At 39.6% G+C, this 19,897-nt stretch overlaps 1 protein-coding gene across 1 annotated transcript in view; it reads right to left on the reverse strand.

The window, feature by feature from the left end:
- Window positions 1–443: 443 nt before the first annotated feature.
- Window positions 444–19,897, reverse strand: part of DNA2 (DNA replication helicase/nuclease 2) — a 20,096-nt gene continuing 642 nt past the window's right edge. Inside the window, exons 2-21 of the mRNA XM_083740589.1 lie at window positions 19,379–19,552; window positions 17,597–17,780; window positions 16,484–16,626; window positions 15,892–16,023; window positions 14,708–14,924; window positions 13,305–13,422; window positions 11,669–11,834; window positions 10,625–10,816; window positions 10,203–10,436; window positions 9,737–9,853; window positions 9,532–9,641; window positions 8,099–8,208; window positions 7,218–7,442; window positions 5,768–5,961; window positions 5,586–5,675; window positions 5,306–5,498; window positions 4,638–4,727; window positions 3,927–4,109; window positions 2,633–2,779; window positions 444–2,167 (exon numbers count right to left, since the gene is read on the reverse strand). Of these exons, the coding sequence (XP_083596715.1) occupies window positions 2,111–2,167; window positions 2,633–2,779; window positions 3,927–4,109; window positions 4,638–4,727; window positions 5,306–5,498; window positions 5,586–5,675; window positions 5,768–5,961; window positions 7,218–7,442; window positions 8,099–8,208; window positions 9,532–9,641; window positions 9,737–9,853; window positions 10,203–10,436; window positions 10,625–10,816; window positions 11,669–11,834; window positions 13,305–13,422; window positions 14,708–14,924; window positions 15,892–16,023; window positions 16,484–16,626; window positions 17,597–17,780; window positions 19,379–19,552 (3,076 nt within the window). The 3' untranslated portion in view covers window positions 444–2,110. The remainder of the gene's footprint in view (window positions 2,168–2,632; window positions 2,780–3,926; window positions 4,110–4,637; window positions 4,728–5,305; window positions 5,499–5,585; window positions 5,676–5,767; window positions 5,962–7,217; window positions 7,443–8,098; window positions 8,209–9,531; window positions 9,642–9,736; window positions 9,854–10,202; window positions 10,437–10,624; window positions 10,817–11,668; window positions 11,835–13,304; window positions 13,423–14,707; window positions 14,925–15,891; window positions 16,024–16,483; window positions 16,627–17,596; window positions 17,781–19,378; window positions 19,553–19,897) is intronic.

The raw sequence follows: 19,897 nt of genomic DNA on the forward strand, positions 1-19,897 counted from the left end.
CCACTCCATCTTGCTAGCTTGGGGGGGGGGATGTGGGCGAGCTTTCCTCACTCTTTTGCTACACTTTTTTCAGGCTGGCATGAGGCACTTTGGACTCAGCAAATTCTAAGTCTCCAATACACTGCTCCATTTTAGCAAGTAATAGCTTTCTGCTTGCCTTGGTACAGCAGGGACCTCCACTACAGTGTGCAGCGGGGGGGGGGGGGGATGTCAATGCCACAGCCTAACTACCTCCAGCCATTAACATTGGGTGGCAGGGGTGCAATTGCATTCCTAGTCAAGTCAGAGATGAAACTTGTTGAAAGTAAGTTTTAGGACTTCATTTACAGGGAAGTCCTATGCAGGTATGCTCAGAACGGAGTTCAATAGGACTTAGTCAAATTTTCATTGGTTGCAGTGAATGGGCATTACAGGTCAACAGTATTGCAAGTTTAGATAAAATATTTGTAATGCAAATGTATAATCAAGTTTATTTTATTATATATACTACAAAACAGGTAAAAATTTAAGAACTTGGTACATATATCAGGTACAAACATTTATACATATTATATATAGAAATGAATTCCAGTCTTTAAATGGAACTATAATCTACAGGAGTTAATTCCAATGCAATAATATGTTCAAACCCTTTTCCAAACTTGTACATTAAAAAGAGTCAGGCCTACGTTAGCTGTTATTTCAAGTAACTTTTATGAAATATTTATAAAATATAGAAAAGTGAAACTACACTGCATTAAATTAATTAGCAGCAAGATAAATTCAGAATCCATCTGTAGTTCTGTCTCCCAAATAGCTGACTTACAATGTAACAAACAAGCAGTTTCAAAAGGTGTTTCTTAGTAAAATCTACTTAACAGAGTTACTTATAATATCAACAGTTCAAGTTACAAGGAAAAATCAATATGAAAAACGAAAGCAATCTGATTAGTAATCTCACATTCCAGGGTTTTGTTGCTGTACAGAGGAAAGAATAAAGAAAACAGAGAACATGGATTGTTGTGAAGCAAGATGGCCACAGTTTTAAGCTCTGCTTGTTAACAAGGCCTTTTACGCTTAAATGATGTTTCTTAAGAACAGTCTCTTAAGAAAATCTTTCTAGAATTTGGCATTCACAAGCCATGTTTTAACAATAAGGATCAAGTTGTAAGACTAGATGCACACAATATTTTAATGGCTCTAAATCTGTCAACTGATGAGAGCTATGAGAGAAAGGCAGTAGTACACTACTGGTGAAAGGTGCTACTCCCCTCAATTTGTAATAGCTGCCTCTAAGATTTCATACCTTATCACATACAGAGGGCTGAATCCAGCCACTTTGAAGTTGCATTGATATAAACATAATAAATAATGTTCTGAACTTTCCTCTGACCACACGCACACACACGCACACAGACTTCAAAGTTCAAGACTGCATAAACATCTGAGTTGCTCAGCAGAACTGAATAAAAGCAGCAAATTTAAAACCTGAAAATATGAGACATGTTCATGACATATGTTCGGGCATTTTTTTGCCAGAACACAAAAAATGGTATCTGTGGACAGGGGACAGAAGCATGCACACAAGCCCCAGCCCCACATCCTAGTGCACATTACCCTACCCACTCAGTCAATCTCAAGCCTTCACTGTACAGAGCAAAAAAGAGAGAGGCTGCAGTGGCTTATACTTGCTTTTCATTAAAAGCAAGTAGAACACCTTGAATGATTAAAAGGTCTTTATTGCATTGATATAAACATAATAAATAATGTTCTGAACTTTCCTCTGTGTGTGCAGAACATTCTACTCCTGTTCAAGAAAATCCAAGATCTTTGTTAAACTCCCCTGCTGAGCACAGGAAAGGGACTAAATCAACATGGCAACATGAACCAGGATACTGGGTGGGGTTGGGTTTGCAGATCGATTCAAACAAATGCCTGAACATGCCTGGAGATGTGTGTGCAAAGTTTAATTTTTAAAATGGCTAACATTTTAAGAACTATGTCGAGACATTAACATGTAGAAAAGACAGTAGAATTAAATCTATTTGACAATATGGAACTCCCAAGCTTATAATGCAATGGATTCTTTCAGCAGCACATGAATGAGGATTTTCACCTTGATGCCCCCTTGTCACAGAAGGTTACAACGATACACACTTTCACATGCCCCTAATGGAAGACTGAAAATGTAAGTAACGTTAAGGGAAATATATTTGGTAACGTGTGAGAGAAAAAAGTACAATCAATTTTAATGCTGCCCTTGAATAAATCTTTTATCTGTATAACCCAGAGATCTTCAGAGGAGGTGTTGCTGAAGGTGCCACAAATTGCAAAATGCCATTTGACGGCAACACGAAAGTGGGCCTTCTCTGTAGTGATGTCTCTGGACAAGTGTCCTCCCTTCTGCCATTCAAGAGGCATCAATTGTTGTGTGCTTCCAACACTAAAAATTCATCTATTTCCATGGTCTTTCCCTGACAAGTGACACTAATCCTTCTGCCCTATACTATTGGTGATATCTGTAATATTATTTTAACTGAAATGCTTTGAATGTATTTATTTCTATCTTTGTAAGTCATTTTGAGATTTATTTGCAATGGTAAAATCAATTAAATAAACAAATAAAGAGATGCACTTCCAAAAAAAAGGATATCATTGCTTCAGTATCCAAATGACAAAGCAATTTCTTCAGAGGAGGATAGTGACACAGGGATGGCACACAACCCAGCATGATTAATTTGTGTTTTGCTCTTGTAATAGCAACATTGAGACGTCTCCAGTCCTTCAGAAGTTCTCCAAGCTATCAGAAGAAAAGAGCAGTTGACCTAGCCTTAAGATTTTGCAGCTGACTGAGCTTGCCAGGTTTTATATTTCAAATATAAAACTAAGCAGAACAGAACACCATCAGAAGAAGGTAGCAATCTGACTTATTTGCAAAAACATTGTAATTTGGTTGAATATTAAGAAGGATGCTAGATCATAAATAATTTGGCACCACTAAATTAGATGGAGTAATGAAGATAAGTTAGATTTAAGAAAATATAAATTTTTGGATAACCACTAGATCATATTTAAATTTTTAAGATTTGATTATAGGGCATCGGAGAGTAAAAAGACAGATAATAAGAGTGGAAATAAGATGATAAATTGCTGGCAAAATTCTATTGGGATGAAGGTAGGAGCGGGAGATGAGAGGAAGTCCAAAGAAGTTCTGAAACTATGTTGAGATATATGCTATATTGTTCTTTTTTGTGTATTGTATTAAAAAAAGTGCCAATAAATATTATATAAAAAAAAACACAGAAGAAGGTAGCAATCTGCTTTCTTCATTGCACAATCCACCAACAAAAAGAAAAGCAGTGTATTTCTGTTCTTTGGGGTATCCATCCAAACATTTTTCATGCACTGAGAAATGGAGCTGGGTCTTGCCTTACAGCCATGTCTCTCGCCAACCATGCATTCCACCAGTGTGTGAAGAACTATGTGCACAGAGTACCTCCCTGCAACAGGAGGATCTTGGGCCAATCAGAATTCCTCCCCTCACCTGGAGGCACTGTATGTACATAGGGTTGCTTCACTTCCTGGCTGAAAGTGTGGCTGACAAGCATGTGCAGCTGCTAGATACAATTCTGCATTCTCCCCATCAGCAAAGGATATCATCCGTAACAGGGGTTGTGCACACTCACAAGGGGATGTGGACTAGATTTCTTTTGTAAAGAGAAAGGACAAAACTCCAAATTTCCTAATGGACCCATGAAACTGCAATTATTTAGCTAAAATATTTGACCGTCTTATCATTTTGGAATAAATTTGTACGGTCAGTTTTTTCTTACCACTTACTTCTGTGTTTTCCAAGCACAACTAAATAAGTAGCCATTTTCAGATGGACAAATTTTAACTTTCCAGATTATGATCTGCTCAGGGATTATAAAATACAGCCTACTCACATTTCCATCGGCGTTATTCCTTACAAAGGACACTATGATGATACTTTTGTCTCTTCCTTGGTACTTGTCCACAGTATTTACTTCTACATTCTTGATAAATGAACTTATCATCAAGTCTGTGATTATCTTTAACTGATGTCTGTATGGAGATATGACCCCAATATCTGAGGGCTTGCAACCAGCCTAAAAAATAAATCCCAGACATTCAATGATTAAATCTAGCAAAAGAGTTATTTTGGGGTATATGCTATCAAGAAACATTCGTGGAAAATGGAGTATAATAAACACAAAATAATTAGGCATTAACTTGAAGTCGAACAAATAAGAAACAAAAATGCAAAATTAAATATAAAGATACAAAAATGAATTGAAACTGGTTCCTTTAAACTATGGTTTAAAGTTAGGTGGAAACCAGGTCAACAAGTGCCTATATAAATAATGTGGGGTTTTGTTTTTTTGTAATGCAGATTGTAATTGCTTATAATGCGCTCCAACAGCTAGGTGCTATATAGTGAAGAGGAAAAAAATACTGGAGAACCATTATTTTAGCTTTTTAAATAATGTGTCCCTAGTGGATGCCATAGAAGCAGTTTACTCAAATAAGCATATCTCTGAACATTGACTCAGTATATATACAGAATCAGGAATTTAATGGCCAAAGCATGTCAGTTTTCAGAACTGACTACACCATTTCAAAAATCCTTCAGATACCTTGATAAACATGGATGTCAGGAAGAGAACCAGTCTGGCTTCTGTCATGTTACTTACTCCACCTTTTTCTGTAAGTTCTGGCGCTGGAACCTATACCAAGGAAAAATCCTACACATTTTAATCTGTAAAAATGCAAGTTCAATTTTGCTTGCTAGCTTTTAAAAAAAGATGTACTGGATTTCCTTATATTAAAAAATCTCCATGTAGGTAATTTGGTTATGCTAAAGGGGACAAAGCCCACACAATTAAGAGGAAGGAGCCATACTGGAAGTTAGTTAGTATACTAATTCATCAAATTTACTCATCATGTCACACAACCAAAAGAAGACTTGAAGCAACTTACAAAAAAATAATAATACACACACATACAATGTATAGAACAAATACTCATTAAAACAATACTGATTTACTACAAGGGTTTAGAAACAAAAACATCCAGCAGAAGAACTAATACTAGAAAATAGTCATTAAAGCCAGAACTTCTAGTTTTGTCCAAATACAGGCAGAATAATTATGTCTTTGCCTGGCCCTGGAAAGATTACAAAGACAAACCTCCCTGGGCAAAGCATTCCATAAGCAGGGGACTACCACAATTTCACCTTCAATTTCCTAATGAATAGGGTGAACATAGAAATAACTGTTTATTAGGGCAAACAAGTAAAATTTACCTTTTCTGTGTTAAGGAAACAAACAGGGTTATTTGGATCAAGTGTTTCCTTTAGCCATGTTTCTGAAGAAAACTTCTGGTCCAATTTCAAGTCTTTTAAATTTGGCAAGTCAACTATGGCTTTGGACACCTTCTCAGAGCCACATTCCAGTTTGCCATTGTATACCAGGTTGTTGCTCAGTGACATAATTTTACTAAAAGGTTTCAAAAAACAAAGCAATGTCAAACTTGAACACTTATAATATGTGGCGACTAGACAATAGCTACATAAAACTACCTACCTGTTCATTCGGTACTGTACGGTCAGCTGAACAATGGCATTCTTGTTTTGTTCCAGTCTTTTGAATAAACTTTCACCCATGCCAAGATCTCTGTTTAAAAAAAAAAAGGTCAGTCCGTGGCTAACACAAAGCTTTGTTGATCATATTACATGACTTATTTTGTCAGCACGATGTCCTCTTACCTTGCTTCTGCATTTTGCACAAGTGGAGGTAGCTGCTGATGGTCCCCCACTAGCACAAACCGAAGTGAATAGAATAGTGGACCCAGGCAGATCGGCTGGCTTATTTGAGAAGCCTCATCCACTATGCAGAAGTCAAATTGTTTACGAGTAAAAATTGGATGCTTTATTCCCATGCATGTTGTGGCAACTACAGGCTAGAAAGAGAGTAAAAACTATTATTATTATTATTATTATTATTATTATTATTATTATTATTATTATTATTATTACCTGCCCCTCACCCTAAGGTCTCATGGCCAGTTACAACAAAAGATTCCTGTATTGTAGAGGGGTGGACTAGGCGGTCCTTGTGGTCCCTTCCAACGCTGTGATTTTAAATGTTAAAAGCAGTTTAAAACAATTTGCAGTCACAAAGTAAGGTAAACCCTAAAAAATGTACTTCAAGTGTCTAAAGACAGGGTGAAGAGGCATGTCTTCAGCATTTGCCAAAATGCTGTATAATGAAAATGCCAGACACAACTTTATGGGGAGTTCGACTACTTAGGGGCTGCCAGAGAATGTCCACCCCCATCTGCACCCACCCCTTCAACTTGTTTTCAATACGTTTTCAATAAACCTTGTGTTTTCTAACTGTAACTTTTGCATGAAAAAAATGTACAAATGTTTTCAGCTTAGAACAGTTATGTCTAAACTATGCAACACTACTGACTCTATAGATCATTAAACGCACTCTATACATGCGCTGTTAAAAAGCAGTTCTTGCTTTTATGGTTGTTTAACCTGAGCGTTTGGGGTGGCTGATCATGGTATAGACCTTTGAGGAGTAAAATTAGGGGTGGGAGTGCAAATTGATCACAAGCAACTCAGAAAGGTCAAGTCTTGCTGAGCACCTGTGCATCACTGCCACGTCCTTATTGTGATTTAAATAGTAAGTCAAAACAGCGGTTTGCAAATGTGGGGATAATGTGCCTGTAAATTATTTATGATGAAATCCGATGGCTGAAATTTGCTTTTCAGATTGAAGAAAGTCTCTCATGGGGAAGGCCAACATCTTCACTGGGAAACACTATTCCATAAAGAACAATCCAAGGCTGAAAGTGTATTTTGCCTTTGTACAACACAACCAGCCCCCTCTAGTGGTATGGGTCTCCCAGTTACAAAGCCTATATTATGAATATTTGCATATTAAATACAAAATTCAAAAGATGCAACACAGCTTGAATATATTTACCTTTTTCAATGTAAGTAAAATTGGTACGGACAAACATTTTATTTGTACCTCGATGCAAATCTGGGGAGGCATCATAACCAAAATGTTAAGTGTCGTGAAAATAAAGCACTAAATGCACTACAAACAGGCAGACACCTCCAGCTAGATGTTCATTTTCCAGGTAGTCCTTTTTGAAATACATCTCAGAGATTCTAAAACCCTGAAAGTCATTTTCCTTACTTGACTACGATACAGCTCCTCTAAGTCAGCTACAGTCTTAATGCATTTGGATCTGCAGATCTCTTCCTCTGTGAACTTCTGAATGGCCGGATGAACCTTCTGAACTCTACCCAGTCGCAGAAAACCTACTTTGAACTTTGCCAGCTTCAGAAGGATATTGTCAACTGCAGTGTGAGTAAAGCTAGTTAAGAGAACACTGAAGCCACAAGCATAAAGAATTCGGACCTAAATGTGGGAAAGGAGACAAAGGAGGGGTGCATTAATTTGCATTTTCGTACAAGTCACAGACATTGATCAAAGTGTGGGGGAGGCCCAATCACTACTGCCCATGCATTCAACACACATAGGAAGGGGATTTACGTGTATCAATGTTTGTGCAGAGATATTCCGTATGAAGCGGGATCCTGGCCCAATCAGGATTTCTCCAATAAAGTGTATTAGAGCTCTATGTCCAAATGTAAACATGCACAAAGCCCCTTCCTATGCATGCCAAACACAGCTGGCGAGGGGTATATACGAGTGCTGGGTACACCCAAGCCCATCTAGCTGCCCTGACACACTTCTTAAGACACATGGGGGGTGTCATTTGACACACCCTCCCGTATTAATAGACTAGTAGTTAAGTACTTGATTTACACCAGTGGAAATCCGGAGTGCAGATTTGTGGCTTTGAAACATTCGCTCTTCAGAGAGCACATTTTCCTAACACGCCATATATAATATCTACATTAAGCATATAACTGCCTGAGCAGAGTTTGTTTTTTAATGAAACTTCTTACAAATCACATTTTGGGTGTTTCAGTCATTACAGTCCTATGGTCTGCATGCACAAAATTCATTAACACCATTTTTTCAAATGTTCCCTCTTTCCGGAATCTTACCAGAGCACATATTGTGGTGGTCTTTCCTGTCCCAGGCATCCCGACAATGAGTGTGTAATCCTTTGAAAGAAGCACTTGTTTCATTGCTTGTTTCTGGGGTTTATTAAGGCCTTTGATTTATGGGGGGAAAATAAGTGAATACAGTAAGTTCTCTGCCTTCATTTTAAACATAATTACCTGGACCTGGGGGACTATTGAGGTACCTATTTTACAATATCAAAAGATTAGCTATATTTTCATGTACTGGGGCAGAATACACAGTTCAATCCTATGCACCTTTACCCAGCTAGTTCCACTAAGTTCAGTAAGGGTTGCTCCAGGTAAATGCGCATAGGATTATAACCTGATTAAGAAGTGTAAGGTAGGTCATCTTATTCATGCTTTGCTTGGAAGTCCCATAACTTCCTGCTACATCAATTAATACTCTAGAGAAGAAGCCTGCTACAAATTTGGTATTGGCTTCAAAATTCGTTGACCCCACATTTTAAACCTGGGCCTCTAAGCAGCAACTCAGTTTCAGCTAAAAATTGCCTCCAGGCAACCAGGCAAGGAAACCTATGGAAACAAAATAACTTCATTTCTTCTTTAAGGCAATCCATATGCCACAAACGACTAGCAAAAAGTCTCAACAGCAAAATTATCTTTTGTTGACTAGTTTGCAAAGTTTTGAACGTGAACATTACTGCAGCAGAGCACATCTTGAAAAGTCAACAGAAAACTTCCATTAAGTTTGGGATAAGGCATGCCACCACGAAGAGCTGTTAAGCATGCATTGGTTCTTTGTTTGCTTTGAGGTAAAATTCAGAATACTTCTTCAGCTTAGAAAGCTTCAGTCTCTCAATGAATTCAACAATCCTCCTCTAACCACATGGGAAGCTGCCTTCCCTGACATACAGTACTCTTTAGGAAGAGAAATCACACACACCTGCATGACATTCACTGAAAGGAGAACCAAGCTTGGGTTTGGGTTCATATTCCAGCTCAGCCACAGACTCTCTAAATAATAGACCAGAGTGAGTTTTTAATGAATTGTGTATAGTGTTTTTAACTTTTGATTGGTTTACGTATTTTATATAATTAGCCCTGGGGCCCTGTGACAAAAGGGAGGGATATGAATTATACAGATAAAAGTACCAATCTTATTGAGAGTCATCACCTGTTTTTACAAGCCCAGGCTTTGGGATTTGCCAGGCTACAAAACCGCAGAAACAGTATTTCATTCTTACTCCAGCAAAGAAAGTATTTATAGAGCTTCAGCAAATGAGCATTATTTTATCTTTCAGTGAGCTGATTCTTTGAAAATGCATGGCATCCAGTGTCTTAAATTTTCAGTCACAAGGTTTTCCACTGAATCTCTAGGCAGGAAATCCAATTTTCTAATATAACCAGACCTTAATAGGGTTTTTTAAAATAAAAAAATGCATCTATTGTACCTTTTAGAATGTTCGCAACAGTTTCCTTTGCTTCTGGAGGAAGGACAGAGCTCAAATGTTGGATGAACTGTGGTTTCTGAAAGTCTATTATTAAATTACGAAGCCTTTCACTGAAAGGAAAGATTGAGAGGGAAAGGAATAAACAAAAATTGAAAACACATTTCTAGAAATGTTAGGCATGGAAGGAAGATAAATTTGAACAGACCTTGCAGGAGAATTTCCCATCAATTTAGAAAGGTTTCCTAATGGAGCATCTGTGCCAAAAGCTCCTTCTTCATGGTCTAACCTAAATATAGTGTCTTTCGGGATATGTGACAAGTTCCTGGAAGGCAGGAAAAAAGTTATCACTCAGATTCTAAGACCCTGAGTATTAGAAAATATACTGAGAAGTCTTTCCCAAACTGGTGCCCGCCAGATGTTTCCCAAACTGGTGTCCTCCCATCACCCCTGACCATGCTGTCTAGAGCTAATGGCAGCTGTAATTCAAAACATGCTGAGGGCACCAGGTTGGATAGGGAGGCAATGGTCATTTCCCAGTTGCAAGTACCTGCAGCAGGGAGACAAAGGCCACTCTAACTGCATGCATTTGTATAATACATGTTCGACACAAGAACAACATGTTATTACATGTTATTACATGAACTCTCCTGACAAGTAAAGCACTATGTTACCTATCCAATAAGCAAGAGATTTTGGAGCCGTTGACCTGTTGCACATAACCAATTGCCAAGCCAAGCAAAGTGCTGTCCGCTTCACCACTCACAACAACCCTGTCTCCTATCATCAGAGTTGTTGCGGGCGCAGAACCCTTTTTACGCTGGAAACAGTGTAAATACAGCCCATCGGACACCTTCTGCACGCACTCCACCCTGATCATGTTTCCAATGCAGTCTCCGTGTTTCTCCCTACAAAAATCAAGAACAAATGAAGTTTGGGAAAGCTCACGGTACACAGTTGCTAGCCCATATAACTCTTTGTTTTAAGGAAACTGAAAGAAGTTTCATCTACATTTTTAGCTGCCATTACTCTGAAAAACTCGATGTCAACAGTTTCGGTAGCTAGGTTGAAAGTGACCCTACAAAACCACCAATACCTTTCTGCAGCAGGTATCATCCATATGTTTCTGCAGCCCTTCTTTCCATCTTTATATTGTGACTCCAAGGTTAGCATCAGATACCAGAGATGGAAATACTCCAGGTGCGAGGGCTTCAGATGCTGGGTCTCATTTTCAACAGAAGCAAGCACATCCGGAGAAATAAAGCGATTTTGCTGCTGTTCCACAGCCCTAAAACAGAACACAACATGAATCCTCCTCTGATTTCAATTATGACGGCCTGTGATAATTCTGCTAAGAAACTTCATAGATGGCTAAAATTTGAATTAAGTCTGTGCTATAAATTCTTAGGCAGACTTACACTAGTGCGCCTGCATCCTTCTACCCCCTGAAAACCTACTTCTTTTGCTTTCCCTGGATTTTATCAATAGATTCTCTCTGCTTTTAGGGTAGCTACCATTTCAGCATGCACTATCGTAGTAGCACCATTATCATATTTAGGGTCATGCCTACATTTCTGCTTGGTATAGTTCACAGCTGGAAAACTAAATCAAACGCAACATGGCGTGGTCCAAAATAATACATTTGACATTACGCAGTATCTCGAACACAGAAAAGAGTCAATTATTTCACACCTGGATCTAATGTAAGTAAAGGTAAAGGGACCCCTGACCATTAGGTCCAGTCGTGGCCGACTCTGGGGTTACAGCGCTCATCTTGCTTTATTGGCCGAGGGAGCCGGTGTACAGCTTCTGCGTCATGTGGCCAGCATGACTAAGCCACTTTTGGCGAACCAGAGCAGCACACGGAAAAACCATTTACCTTCCCGCCAGAGTGCACTTTAAGGTGCTGTCGAACTGCTAGGTTGGCAGGAGCAGGGACCAAGCAACAGGAGCTCACCCCATCGCGGGGATTCGAACCGCCGACCTTCTGATCGGCAAGTCCTAGGCTCTGTGGTTTAACCCACAGCGCCTTGTCCAAAACTGTGATGTAGAAAACGGAGCCTTAATGAAACCACAGCATCAGCCATTTTAAACGGAGGTCAGTTGCAAAGAGCTTGCAGGCTTTTAAAAAGGAATTTACCTGCTATAAAGTGCACAGTTCTGCTTCTGAGAGCAATAGCTGCACGCCTTACTGTCATTAATCAGAGGAGGCAAAGATGCAAGCTGTGTCCGCTCCTTCCCAGTGTCAGATTTGCATACGGTGTGAAGCAAATAGAAGGCCAACTCATTTCTTAGTTTGATCAGTTCTGCAGAGGGAGAAACAAAAATGATGTCCAGGTTCCCCCACCCCCCAAGTTTCAAATATTTAGGAAAAAGGCACAAGGAAAACTACTTTGGTTCTGCACTCACTGGCCACTCGGAGTGCCCAGGAAACACAGAGACAAGATGACACATCTCTGCCTCTCCCTCCAATCTGAAGCTGGATGGCACGGTGCTAGTGAAGCGACAGAGGCTTGCTTTGCACAAATCCTAAGTTTCCTCTCAACTTTAGGGCTGGGGGTGAGTAGGGATCATTCCCCTCCACAGCAGTTCCAAGACTAGGAGAAAGCCTAGAACTCATTATTTCATTTCTTTGTTTTTTGTATTTATATCCCACACTTCCTTTGAAAGGAGCCCATGCTACCCAGAGGCTGTCTTGAGCATTTGATGAAATTTGAGGCCTTTACTTAACTGGTGCACTAGTTTTGTCTTTCCTTGGGAAGAGACGAACTTGACACAGTTTTCCATGCCCATGTAATCCCCAGCTTGAATTGCTGAAATGGGCTCTACATGGACTCCCTGCTGAAAAGGTTTTGGAAACTTCAGCTGGTTAAGAATATAAAACCTCACTAGCTTGATAATGGGACCTTCCCATACTGAACAAATACTTCAGCACTTACAAGATCTTCACTGGCACAAATCAAAGTGCTGAAACTGACTACCGTATTTTTCGCCCTATAGGACGCACCAAATTTTTTTTGGGGGGGGATAAAGGGGGGGAATTATTTCCCCCCCCCAGGCGCAGGGCTGGGGCGGGGGAAGCCCGAGCTTCCCCCGACCCCAGAACAGGCAGCTCTCCGCAAGCCCAGGCTTCGGCATGCAGGCAACTCTCTGCGCCGGGCTCCCACGGCTTGCGGAGAGCTGCGCAAAGCTAAGCCTGGGTGCGCTGCGCTTCCCCACTGTCCCCCAGCTTGTGGGGCTGGCGGCAGGGAGAAGCGGGCTTCTCCCCGCCGCCAGCCTCCAAACCAGGTCGGGGGATAGCGGGAAGGCGCGCTGCATTCACCCCATAGGACGCACACACATTCCCCCTTCATTTTTGGAGGGGGAAAAGTGCCATGGCAGCTGAAGGCTATCCTTCTACCATAAAAACTTTCTATTTGCCGATGTTGTCATTGGGTACTCTGCTCTGAGTCCCCTTGCCAACCACAGGCAGAGCTTTTTTGGTAGCAGGGCCCACACTCTGGAATGACCTCCCCAGAAAAATTCATCTGGCACGTGCTCTTTTTCTGTGCCAAGTTAAATCAGGTTTTTACATAAGCTTTTTGTAAAAGACAGCAAATGTGTGGGTGGGAGCTCTTAAACTATTTAATTCTGCTTTATCTGATTTTCCTTATTAAATTGCATTTTTTTAATTTAAAAAAAATTCCAGCCCCCTTTAAGATTGCATTGTTGAAAAAACGAGATGGAAATATTGTAAACACAACACTGTCCAAGGATTTTTCCAAGCAGAAAATTACCTCTCCTATCCATACGATTTCCAGGTACAGGAAACATATTCCCAGTTTTAAGGTAAAGGAGGAATCCAGCTTCAGGATCAGCTCGTCTTCCTTGGCACAACAGGGAGTACAAAACCACCTGGGGGGGGGAATCCAAAACTATTAAAATGGAATGTTAAATGTAGGTATCAACCAAGTTGCACCACTTTGCAGTTTCTTGCTGCAGTAATCACACACAATATGTCCCCCACCAGTGAGCATACAAATTATGTATCACTAGCAAATAAGCACGCAAGGGCTGCATCAAGACCCGTAATATGGGCATCAGAGCTGAGGAAACTATAGTCCCACTAACAATCCCTGAGGATGGCATACTGCATCATGCAAGGGACTTAATCAGTCAAGCGTTATCGCAATGAATATATTCACAGAAGCCGCCCTAATTATTTAGTGCAGCACAACAGCCAGGCCTATAGCCAGACTATCAACCAGACTTACAATTTTGCTATTCTTCCTACTCTGCTGGCTTCTCATTTTCTACTTTTAGCGACAGACAGAAAGAAATGCGGATCTTTGGACACCACCAAAAATTAAATAAATCCCTGCATCCAAGAAAGATAGAGCCTCTAGAAGACCTCATCAACTGAATTTAAGGAAGATCAAACAGTAGGTGCTACTAACCAGAACACAAACTTTGAAAGACAAAACCAGAACCTTGAAATGGACCCAGAAACAAATGCAGATGCTTCAAAATAAATAGTTTGTTTTTGCCTATCGGTATCTTCAACAACAGCCCCACAGACAATACACTACAGTAACCCAATCTCCCAATCTGGATTGTCAAAGACATGAATGACAGCAGTTTCATTTCCTTATTCATCAGCGGCCACAGGAAACCAAACAAAAAAATCTGATAAACAACAACCTAGAGCACAGACCCTGTCTAGGAATCCAAGTACCACCTTCCTCCAGCTACATAATTTCCCCTTAACGTACAATTTTAGTCAGTCTACTGAATTCCTACTAGCATCAACTCTGCACTATTTAGACTGGGCTTAAGTTTATTCACAATCATTCAGTCCATCTCAGACACTAACTGAGGGAAATTACCACCAGAACACCTGGTTCTGATGATAAAAAAAGAGTTCAGTATCATCAGCACATGGGTGACAACTTCAGCCAAAGGTTTCATGTTGATGTTAAGGATCATGGGAGACCCAACTGAACTCCAATGAACCCTGCAGAGCAAATCCTATAGGAAGGAGTAACTGCTTCACAGCATCAGCTTCTGGAACCTTCTGAACCTACCACAAATGATGCTTAAAAACAATTAAGAACATTTTAAAACATTTTTAAAAACTTAATATTTAGTCAGCGCCTTTCATGTATCCTTTAAAATTAATTACTATAATTCCTATTTGTACCTGACTTCTGTGTTCTATAGAGTTAGATTCCTTGCCACTTTTAAGCTCCAGAGGCATTATCTTGGACTGAGTTGTAGATCTGCGGTGAATTGTTACGCCGGCTGTAACATCAATTTTACCCTTTAAGCCAAACCTGGGGCACCAAATGTTCTCCTCTACATCCAGGATTTCTGTAACTTTGACAGTGCACCAGGAGTCATCTTTTTCATCCCCTGGCCTATCAGAAAAAAACATTAAGTGTATTAACTGGAAAGGTTTACTTCCGAAAACGAAGAGATAGCTTTCCTTAAATACGTACTTGAAGGGACAAAATCCATATTCCTTTAACAGGTCAGAACATATTACATTCTTATGCAACTGCTTCCAAACAAATCAAAAGGCAGTGCTTCCTGTTACTATTATTTTGTTCTCACAGATGAGAAAAATGATTTCATTCTCAAGTAACAGAACAAGTGGGCTGAAATGCTTAGCTGGATTTGAGTTGTCAACAAACAAGGGATTCAAGCAACCACAGAACGTGCAGCAAAAGATATGAATAATGAAGCCTTGAAAATACAAAGTCGGGTGAATTTGAGCTAGCCATGGCTTGTATGAAAGAGAGAAATTTGTGCATTCAAATGCTCTAACCTGGTTGACAGCTACTTTGCAATAGCTATAGCAAACAAGCCCAAGGAGAAAAACTTGAAATACTAAACATAGCCGTAAGAAAGTTTGTGTTTTTAATTATACTTTAACTAACAGAAGCCAAAACAGAGTTACCACAGTGCACGTTACCACAGTACACTTCAGCCCCCCTTTTTTGCTAAGCAGTGCCCCTGGGCGGGATTCCTAGAGGAAAGGAGAAATTATCAAAAATCTCCTCTCCACCTTCTGCTGGTGGGGGGTCTCCACTGGAAATATCCCATAAACAGAAGGAGCACTTTTGCTTGCAAAAGGGTAAGTCTGGATCTAACCCACTATCCCCCCCCCCAACATGTTGTTTATAAGTGACCTAGAATCTGTGCCAGGAAAGGAGGTTAACAACCCAGCTCAATCGTTAAAGAAGTTGTACAACATTATTATTTTATTTATTTCTGGTCCTTTGCAGTCCAGAGATTCTGCAATTCTTACACAGCTAACAAAGTTCACCTACAGCACTGGCAGAACAACTTTACAACAGTGTGTTGATGTGAATAGTTCCTTACCATTTTATCTGCATGTTATGCTGGCAAACATGGTTTTCTTTGTATATAAACTCTTTTGCCCATTTAATGAAAGAGTGAAAGTACTCTTCTATCTCTTGCATTATATCATTCTCTTTCAGATTTAACTGGTACCTATGGAAGTGAAAGGAGGAAAGCATATTAAAAGCTGAATGGCAGATAGCAGAAAAGAAAAAGGGAAGAAACGGAAAAGATCTCTACATTACAGATATCTATTTTTTATTTGTGGTCCCTCAGAGAAAAATATCCACATGTTTAGGCATTTGTAACGTTCCCAAGTTTTATCAATGTAACTACACGGAACTATTCTTCCAAAATGTAGCACATACAACTATAAAAATGACAAGTGAATTATTTTGCTTCAAAAAGGTTACTCTATTTGCATGCTCTGAAACAATTATGGCAGTGCATTTTTGTCCACACAAGCAATCACATGGACAAAAAGGTAACAATATCAGCAATTCCCACTATCCCTGTGCAAACTGACCTTTGCTAAGCATTAAAGCTAAGAAAAAGAACAAGTTCTTAAGACAAAGGTATACCACTCGCTTCATCTCTTACAACTAATACTTACAGCTCTTTTAGATACTTTGGTCCATGAATTACTGAGAAGGCAATTTCTTGCAATTTCTCTTGTGTAAAATTTGTTCCTGCTTTTTGGAAAATTTCATGAAGGATTGTACCTATTAGCATTGGACGCAAACCAGGCTCACATCCCTGGGGGAAAAATGAAACCACCCCAAAATATTAGCAGAGATGTACATGCACTACACTTTAATTGATCTGTACAATACTGCATTTTTAGCGGCATTGTCCCATCCTAAGGGCGCAATCCTCTGCACTCTTACTATACTGTAAGTCCCATTAAATACAGTAGGACTACTTTTTGAGTAAACACTGTAAGCAAGGAATTTTAAGTTTAAAAAAGAAATATCAAAGAAAGAAGAAAGAACCAACAGGACAATTTCATAGTTAAACTAACTATCAAGTTAGGAGGTTAATAAGGAGCCATGTTTCCTACTTGAATAAAAGCTATCAATGTAAGTCCACCAATCATTATTTACTTTGTTTTTCTTTTATTACATTTATACCCCACCTTTCTCGCGTCATGAAAATAAAGGCCCACTTTTATTCCATCACGGTACCAATATGTAGTTCCCACACAGTCACTCAGCCAAACACTGAGCAGACTCAGACCTGTTTAGCTTCAACAAGGTGGTGGCCTTATGTGTCTTCAGATCGTACTCTGGGAATTTGAGGTTTGTTTTCCACCCAATCACTTAAGTTTGGGATGATATGCAAAGTTTACCATATAAAAACATGCATTTTAACACATATATAACCATATGTTCATCACTAGACAAATCCACATTAAAATTATTGTCTTTCCCCAACTCCAGAAAATACTGACTCTGTTCACCTATTTGCTATTTTTGTCTTCATCAATTACCCCAAAGGCACTCTGGAGACTACTGGATTATCACTACAGTAAATAGGGAACATAGTATAGTGAACCAGAGCATTCTGAAACTCTTTACTGGTATAATTTTACTTATAACTTCTTATGTATGAAGTACTTATAATACTAGGTGCTTTATTTAAAACAAGCTGACAATGCCCTTAATATAGATGTTATCAATGCCCATGAAACAATCCATTTTACTATACAATGTTTTCCCCAACTTACTTTGAACTTTTCACTCAGTATAGCTTTCCTCATACACCGAATGCTATTTGATACAGTAGTGCCAGAGACTAATACATCTGGATACAGAATCAAATATCCTCCATCTGCATCTATTATCCAAACACCCGCGTTGCACTCTCCTTCTAGATGAATGATATCTCCAGGCTGCACTGGAACAGAAATCCTGAAAAATATGTGACAATGTTGATAAGCACACATTTTAAAATTATCTGTGATTTTTGCACTGACCTATAGACCAAGGAAAGGAAAGTGATCGTGTATTCAAGAAAAACTATAACGATTTTTCAGGGACTTACTGCAACCTACACTCTCGCGATTACAAAGGCCTTCTACAGAAAGGCAGTGAAAATGGACACAGACAGGTAGGGAAGCAGAGTAGATAATCTCTGAACAATTCAGTAGTGGTCCTTTTAGGGATCAATTCTATGGTGATTGGGGTTGGGGAAGGAAATTCCATAGGGAAGAAACCACCATGATGGAAGCATTGCTAGTTAGCCAGTCACACGAGCTGAAGCAACCAGCTCTGGTGGCTTTTTGTCTATTTTTTCCGTTCGGTACTTCGTTTTAAAATGTCTCTCCTATTCACTCCAACAGGAGGGAGCTCTGTACCCTTAAGGGCAGAGGCATGTCAAGGGAAAGAGGGTGTAGGATGCTGTGTGTGTACAACTCCCCAATATACACTTGTCTTTCCCCCACTATCCATTCCTACAAAGCTTTCTGTGGGTATAGAAGGAGCCCTCCTGGGAAGTGAATGGCATCCCACCAGTGGGCCTCCCTCTCAGAAAGTGGAACAGCACTGCTTATACTGCTTCCAACAACCCCTTGGCTGATCTTAGAATTGTTCCAACAGAACTACTGGCAATTAATTAAAAGCAACGAAACAACATTAGATAGCTCTTTGGATAAAAGATTTCCATATACAGTATGTGTACTTAAAAGACCACTGCTAATGCTAGGATGATTTTTTTACCGTGATGTACCCTGGAGTAAAACAGGCACATAATGTGCTGTTCTATACATCCTTTACGGTCAAAGGGCAGGCAGCTCTGCCTTTAGATCAGAGATCCCTTATCTTCGAAATAAAAACTGGATATAACAAGTATCAATGCCTGATATCATATTAAGTCAGGGGGGAATGGTCTGCCCCAAATGGCCTCACAGGCCAAATTCAAAGGGTTAGTAGGCCCAATTATTATTCCTGTTAAAATTAATTTATTAATCGCCTTCAAAACTACAGTCTCAATGTGATTTACACATAAAATGATTAACAACAGTGAAAAACACAAAAGCAACAAATACATTTAAAATGAAACTAAAACTTAACAGACATTTGTGATAAAAGATCCATTTATCTAGCTGGGAAAGCCTGAAAGAACAAAAATGTCTCCAATTGTTTCCCGAAAGTGGGAACCTGTTGTACCTCAATAGGAATGGTATTCCACAGAACAGGAGAAGCCACACTAAAAGTCCTGCTCCAAGTTACTGTGGAACTTGCAGGAGACTGGACTGGAGGTGCCCCACTACTATCAAAAAATGTTGACACCTTAAGGTTTAATGTACTAAAAAAGCATGGAGGGGGACAGTCAAAGGCTTCCTTCCCTTTACTGACATTAATAGGAGAAACTAAGAATTAGAAATATTTTGATCCCTTGTTCCATAGAACTAATTTTTCAACTTTTTAACCACATTAGAAACTGTAGAATAACAAGCATAAAGAACATTTTGCCCATTATCCAGTATCAATAGTTACACAGCAGTTACCAGTCATGTCTTAGGATGCACAGCTCTGTATCCAAATCATCAAGCTGAGAAGAAGCTGTAATTGTCAGGTGTTTCTCCAGAGCACCATTTTCCTGGACATGTAACACGCAGTATCTGTTGTTCAGGCCCTTGCTGAGTACTGTATCCGAGAAGCCAACAATTTTCTTTGGGAATCTAAAATTACAGTTGCATGATAATACATACAGGTACAAGGCAGTAGTCAGGCACACACTCTAATAATAGAATGGCTTAGATACCACTGAGGGCTAAGATCTGTGAATCTCACTTAAGACATGGAAGTGGAAGCGGCAAGCAGAAAGAAACAGCAGCACTACCTTTGTCCACTTTTAGACAAGAGACAATTGTTCTCCAAGTACTTAGCCATATTAATATTTCTATTATTCGGACAAATTGCTTTCAAATGCTAACACCTTTGAAAGTAATTTGGCCAAATAAGACAACCGAACATAAAGGGGGAAACCATTCCAAAACCCATGTTTGCCTTTGTACACACAGAGG

This window comes from Podarcis gaigeae (genome assembly GCF_964106915.1).
Source record: "Podarcis gaigeae genome assembly, chromosome: 5".
Taxonomy (NCBI): domain Eukaryota; kingdom Metazoa; phylum Chordata; class Lepidosauria; order Squamata; family Lacertidae; genus Podarcis; species Podarcis gaigeae.